Raw genomic sequence first — 6751 nt, 5'->3', positions numbered from 1 at the left:
AAATATATGCATTTACTATTTCAATATCATCTTAAAATACCCCTACTGTTTCTGACCATTATTGCACAATTCCCTTTCCATTAACTCTCTCTCACAAACCGCTTGCAATGTGACCTCACATGTTTGATTTAATATTAGATTATGCCCAAAATACCCTTTAATGGTCGAAAATGCCCCTAACTTATGCACAAAGACATCTATTGTTCATTCTCCCCTTCCTCTCGACCACCTCTCAGACCCAAAATCCCCTATTTGTCCCTCTCCCTCACCGGTCTACGCTGGAGATAAATGGATTTGTATACTCAAACCATGAGACCGCTCTTCAGTGGCATCCAACAGTTGTCCTCAGGACTGGTACGGGATAGCTAGCAACGACTGAGGCTCCATGGCTAGTATCACCATCTTGAGCGGAAGAATAGCAAGTGGAGAGGCTCCATGGCTGGTATCATTGGCCCTAATGAACTAGATCGAGACCCCAACTCCCCACATCTACAAGATAATAAGATACCCATTTTTCACCAGAGTTGTGCATACAACGAGGGGGATGGTATCCACCATCTTGGGCAGAAGAATAGCAAGTAGAGATGGAGGAAGTTGGGATTTATGAGGAGAGGTGGGAGGGCATTCACCAACGATGGTGGAGGTGCATATCTAGAAACTCCCCAATCATTGGCAGTGTCATTTAACACTATCGTCTTTACCATCCCCGGCACGATTAACAACACACCATTTCAACTGTTGTCGTGTGATTCTAGTCCAAACCCTTTTGATATCTCAAAGCAACAGAGACATCTAGTCACAAATCAAGTAAAAAAATGCCACTCTGAAAGTCCAAACCCTCCTTCACTTTTCAATTAATTTGGGCGAAATGTTTGGATCAATCTGCCACTGTAGTCTAATCTTCCTCGATGTCACCTTGTTAGTGTAATCTAATCTTCCCTGGCCTTGGCCTTCTTTTTGTTGAATCCAATCATTTGAAGTTTGGGGGTTCTTACAAGAAACATCTCCATTCTTGTTGTGTTAAATATAGGGTCAAAATAATAATTTATTATTTGGTGCCCTTAACATAAGGGCAAAAATGACTTTTTGTATCTCTCTGTTACGATTTAATGATGACAACAATTGTCTGAAACAATAGGATAATTTGAGACAATATTGAAACAGTAGGAATATAGTTAGTCAATTTCTTAAATCATAAGGGTAATTTAAGAAATTTGTCCAAAAAAATAAAAATAGAAGTCCACTTCGTAAATGTAATGTAAAAGAAGGGAAGAATCTGTAAATTAACCTTTTTCTAAGACATGATACAGCATATATTCTATCCAACCCTTCTATTTAGTACATCTCTTTCCAATTGAAAATTTGCTTCAATGTCTCTTCCTTCCTAACCTCTTTTTTTTTTGAACAAAAAAGTTCCCCCCTGATATATACATCTTTGTCTTCTCTCTCTCTCTCTCTCGTTCCTCACCTCACTCTAATCCACTCCATCCTAGTCTTTCCTCTCCTCCTCTCCCATCACCATGGCAGTCAGATCGTCATCAGAGCTTTTTAGATTTATGACAAGAGTCTAAGCCATGACTTGCAATGGGATGGCTTTCTTCCAAGCCAATTTCATGCTACAAACTCCTCATGAAGAGGACCACCACCCTCCTACCTCCCTGAATCCAATTCTCCCATCATGCACATCTCAAGACTTCCATGGTCTCTTTCTCTCTCTCTCTCTCTCTCTCTCAATGATCTTTTTAGTTTGTAACAATTCCTTCTGGTGCTGCAGGTGTTGCATCGTTTCTGGGTAAGAGATCCATGTCATTTTCCGGTATTGACATGTGTGAAGAAACAAATGGGGAAGAGGACTTGTCTGATGATGGATCACAGGCTGGAGAGAAGAAGAGGAGACTTAACATGGAACAAGTGAAGACACTTGAGAAAAACTTTGAATTAGGTAACAAACTTGAACCCGAGAGGAAAATGCAGCTGGCTAGGGCTCTTGGTCTGCAACCAAGACAAATCGCCATATGGTTTCAAAACAGGAGAGCAAGATGGAAGACCAAGCAATTGGAAAAAGACTACGATCTCCTGAAAAGACAGTTTGAAGCAATTAAGGCAGATAATGATGCCCTCCAAGCTCAGAACAAGAAACTTCACGCAGAGGTATGGATTTTCATATTTATGAACTGTGCACGAGTGCATCGATCAGTTCTGTGGTTGTTTACATATTCTTGAACAAGATTAGTCTTTGAATTTTGGGTGCATTATGGGGAAGGGAAATTTACAACTTAATTTGGTTTCGGTCTCTGTTACTTTCTCTTCAAAGTCGGTTATACCGAATTTGATTTTGAAGTAGATTTTAGATTGTTGATTTTGTGGGCAATGATGATAACATCGAGGTTTTGTAATTGGGACGCTCTGGATGCTTTCTGATATGTTTTGTATTTTTTTTTTCAAGTAAATCTTAGGTTGTTGATGTTTAGGAAGGATAATTTGCAAATTTTGCATGGGACTGCGTTGATTTTTTTTTTTTTTTTTTGGTCACTGGAAAACGCTTTTCACTCAACTTTTTCGGATCAATATTTCATAATTTCGAGAATACTAATGATCCTTAAAAAATAAAAAGAAGAAGAAAGGGAAAGAAAAAAGAAAGGAAAGAACAGGAAAAGAAAAAGAAATAACACATTATTTTCTTTGTTTTGCTTCTTTGCCGCTTTCTATCTTTTTTCCTTTTAGTTTCGTTTTCTGTAAGTGGATTAGTTGATCATGAGTTTGAAGAATCATGGTTATTCTCAAGAAACAAAACCAATCCCGACACCCATATATTTTGGTGGGTTCATATAATACAAATTGAAATAATTATATATGGTAGTTTCTTTTTTTCACTGTAAAGGCGACTGGAATGGAATTGGATCTATTCGATTCCTCTTTAACTCGTTCTCTACTTTTATTGGTTGAAATAATGGGTGCAGATATTGGCTCTGAAAAGTAGAGAACCAACTGAATCCATCAACCTCAACAAAGAAACGGAGGGCTCTTGTAGCAACAGAAGTGAGAACAGCTCCGATATCAACTTGGACATCTCAAGAACACCAGCAATTGACAGCCCCCTATCCTCCCATCACCCGAGTAGACCTCTCTTCCCATCATCCATCAGGCCTGCAAGCGTTGCCCAACTCCTCCAGAACTCATCAAGATCAGACCTCCAAAACCAGAAGATGGAACAAACTGTTCAAGATGAAAGCTTCTGCAACATGTTCTGCGGCATCGATGACCAGCCTGGATTCTGGTCGTGGCCCGAGCAGCACCATTTCCATTGAATTATGTCGAAACATGTCCAATTGGCAATTCGGCGACGGCGAGTTTAAAGAGAGAAACTATGCTATGCCATCAAGCTTGAACTCAATGTCTTAATCTTAGATTGATGTATAGAATAGAAAATATTCCACTTAAATTTCAGTTGAGTTGAACTGCACATTAGTTTGAAAGGAATAAAAGCTGTGCGTCTTTGGATTACTTCCATCTTCTTCCCGGTATTTGAGAGATATTGTGATGATATTGGATATATAATAGAAGCAGTACTCTAAGTAAAATAATTAGATCAGATCTATCTATTAGTGATTGGCTTCTGCTCTAGGCCTCTAGCTAGCATGAGACAAGAATTAAATGAAGGTAGACTCTCTTACCATGTTGTTCCAATTTTTACCAGAAGTCCCTTTTCACCTTCATCAAAGTAAAAGAAAATTCCAACAAAGGCATTGGAGAAAGTTCCTGTCAATTTATGACTATGATAATGGTAATGTAGTCCTCTTTTTTTTTTTAATTTAATGAGCACTGTGATGATGTAGGCTGATGGCTGTACCTAGCGGATGATGAACAAAATCCAGTGTGAAAGAAAGAAGAGAGCGAGAGAATCGATGCACGCATACCAAGATGGAAGAAGACAAACAGAAGATGGAGGAGAAAACGAGGAGAGATGGAAGGGATCGTTCTTGTGAGGGTGACGTGGGTAATCTCCCGCTGTAAAGGGAAGGTATCCATGTACTCATCTCTCCCTCGTCCGTCGTCCGTCGTCCGTCGTCCCTCCCCTCCCTTGCTGCTCTGAACTCTTGCTTCTTCTCTGATAAGTGGGCATGTGATCCTCTGTCACTCCCACTCCCTGCCATCCATTTCTCCTCTCCTCTCATCTGTTTAATCTACCTTAACAAGTACCCATTCTTTTAATACAGTTGCTTGTCTTATCGAGTGTCCTCTTAGTCTCCTATTTCTAAGACGATTGTCATACTGAGGATCTGAAAAAAAAGAAAAAAATAAAGAGAGAGTTTACAAATCATCCAATCATTATGTGTGGAAGTTGGAAGACAATCGATTGATGACAGGAAAAATAATAAAGCAAAAGGGAAAAGTTGGTTGATGCATATATATACAATTTCCTCCTCATTATAGCATGAAGTCATGAACGTATGGGAGCAAGTAATATTGTGACGAGGTTTCGCCAAACCGACTCAATTAATTCTCTTCTTCAAATAATTCTTACTTTGGAATGGAATCATGGAGCGGGACTCCCCGGCCCCAGCAGCCAACAAAAAGTAGTGTAGAGGTTATAGTATAGCTCATGCTGTGTAAACCAACCAACCCCCAAAATAGAAAAAAAAAAAAAAAAAATCGACGCGTACGTAGTGTAGTGATGATGATCGTGATGATCCACTGTTTGTTCCATTTCCAGCCAAGTAAATGAACATAATGAGACGACTGCATAGTAATGATAGTATGTATTAGTATCGTAACGCCATCGAGAATCTTTAAAAGTTGCTTGCACATATCTGTGAGTGCAATCCTGTGGAGTGTGGACCCTTCGGTTCACGAGAAGCGTGCACCTGTCAATAGGAATGAACACATTGTCAGTGTAACTTAACAGGAGTTTAACGAGGCTGCTCGATTAACAATGGTCCAACTAATTGAACCAGTAGTCACTAAAAGACAAAAACCTAATAATACTTCCTTTTTCTCATTCGAATTCCCCTCCCACCCTCTCTCAACGTACTGTAATTAGACCACCGGCCACCACCACAACTGACATTCAGTGTGAGGCATCAACTGACTGACGATCAGAGACTAATTGTAAATTCTTCTTTTCTTTCTCTTCCACCTTTTTCTTCTTCCCCTTTTTTTCTTCTCATTTCTGTCGACAACAATCCTATCAAATCTAAAGGCCGTGTCCCGTAATTCCAACACACTCTGGCTGATCCAACGACAAGGAATCAACTGCTATCAGTTTCTATCGGAGTAAAGTAAGCCTAACCTTCAAAACTAAGATCATTAAGTAGGTTGAGCTCTGACATGTGAGGGGGAGAAAAGGAAGGCATGAAGAAAGCTAAATTGCTACTTGAGGTATATTAGGAGAGAAAATCCATTTAGGGACAATTAAAAAAAAAATCGTTTGTTTGACATTACTTTCATTTCATTCTTTCTCCTATTCCCTATACAGCAAAAAACCAACAAAACAAGAATAGGGCTATCAAAACTATACAGATAACCCTCATTTGTGGTAGCTTTAAACAATTCCCCAATCCTCGCTAAGTACAAGTAGATTTTCCAAGAGCACTTAAATGCTTGAAATTATGGATCGAATAATTCAAGAAGCAATCGGCTATAGCACATTTACATGAAGTTTGGATTACAGTCGATCTAATCCTGACACATAGAAATTGGTAGCAAAAGATTACCTCAAAGTTTGAATACTAGAGCAGAAAACAGTGACCTCACAAGGCATGAAATCAGCTAATATTTCGGTGGCAATGCAAGAGCGAGTATTCCAATTGATTTTGGCCTTCTTCTTCATTGTCTTAGAAGAAGAATTGGATCGTCACTATCTGCGCTGCACAATTGCAACTGGAAGGCATAGTGTAGGTTTTGATGCGTAACTTACGAGAATTCACCCCTAAAAACTAGCTGTTAGAGGGAGAGAACCCAAGCACATATACACCCCACAACAACATCCCATTCTACCTATGTGGGGTACCTCAAATTAGCATCCCATACTACCAACACAAGACAACTGGATCGTAACAAAAGACGATAGGATGGGAGTTGGAATGAGAGAGGAAAGTACTGTTGGGTTTCGCCGTTTATTCACTTTTCTGTCTTTTCGGTAGCTGGTTGGACCAGCCTTAACATAGCATTTCTGTTAAATTCCTATTAACTTAAGGTGACGTGGTCATTTTTCATTCGCAGATACACACTTCATGTGAACCAGAGGGTTCGAGCTCCAAATCTGTGACCTAGCTTTACCGAGTAAGTCATCGGTTACCTTGGTCACTGAATGACCGTTTATACCACCAATGTACTGGTAAGTATTCGGAACAGTAGTGAGCAAATAATAATCAGGGATCAAATATAGATAGATTACAAATAACAATCAAAATAATTCTAGGGTCTAGCTAAAATATACACAACTTGTCTAAGATGTCCACAAACTACTTTTTTAAAAGCATTTGCAATGGACCAAGGTGCACCTATGCCATTGTGTGTTGATACAAACAACAAAGAGCTATTGGACTTAGCTTGTCTCGCCAAAGGTAGTAAGGAAGTATAGAAAGAAGGAGAATTAAATCTAAGAGCCCTAATATATATAGTTTGTACTGTGGAAGTCTTAATTAGTTAGTGGCTGTACAATTAATATAATATTACCTTAAACAAAGGAACAAGTGTATTATTATATTAACATCTTAAGAGTTAAGACACCCAACACATGAAGAACCCA

General features: G+C 39.1%; 1 protein-coding gene and 1 long non-coding RNA gene across 2 annotated transcripts; one reads left to right on the top strand and one right to left on the bottom strand.

The window, feature by feature from the left end:
• The first annotated feature begins 1345 nt into the window (after window positions 1-1345).
• LOC104597118 (homeobox-leucine zipper protein ATHB-13-like) lies at window positions 1346-3504 on the top strand. The gene is made up of 3 exons (XM_010258530.3): window positions 1346-1701; window positions 1775-2151; window positions 2961-3504. Exons 1-3 carry the CDS (start codon window positions 1575-1577, stop codon window positions 3306-3308), a joined length of 852 nt encoding a protein of 283 aa, XP_010256832.1. The 5' UTR covers window positions 1346-1574; the 3' UTR covers window positions 3309-3504.
• A 68-nt stretch (window positions 3505-3572) lies between these two features.
• On the bottom strand, window positions 3573-6091 carry LOC104602874 (uncharacterized). Its single transcript, XR_002022727.2, has 2 exons — window positions 5715-6091; window positions 3573-4865 (listed from the first exon to the last, which is right to left on the bottom strand). It is a non-coding gene; the product is annotated as an uncharacterized LOC104602874 (long non-coding RNA).
• Between the last annotated feature and the right edge of the window lie 660 nt (window positions 6092-6751).

Source organism: Nelumbo nucifera, chromosome 3, assembly GCF_055504915.1.
Source record: "Nelumbo nucifera cultivar China Antique chromosome 3, China Antique-T2T, whole genome shotgun sequence".
In the NCBI taxonomy this organism is placed as follows: domain Eukaryota; kingdom Viridiplantae; phylum Streptophyta; class Magnoliopsida; order Proteales; family Nelumbonaceae; genus Nelumbo; species Nelumbo nucifera.
This window is presented reverse-complemented; position numbering and strand designations above follow the sequence as displayed.

What these genes read in the sequence shown, in the direction of transcription:
- LOC104597118 (XM_010258530.3), top strand. Translation starts at nt 1,575, where the DNA reads ATGACTTGCAATGGGATGGCTTTCTTCCAAGCCAATTTCATGCTACAA. An exon ending in CACATCTCAAGACTTCCATG is followed by an intron (nt 1,702 to 1,774) that starts GTCTCTTTCTCT and finishes CTGGTGCTGCAG; the next exon opens with GTGTTGCATCGTTTCTGGGT. An exon ending in ACAAGAAACTTCACGCAGAG is followed by an intron (nt 2,152 to 2,960) that starts GTATGGATTTTC and finishes TAATGGGTGCAG; the next exon opens with ATATTGGCTCTGAAAAGTAG.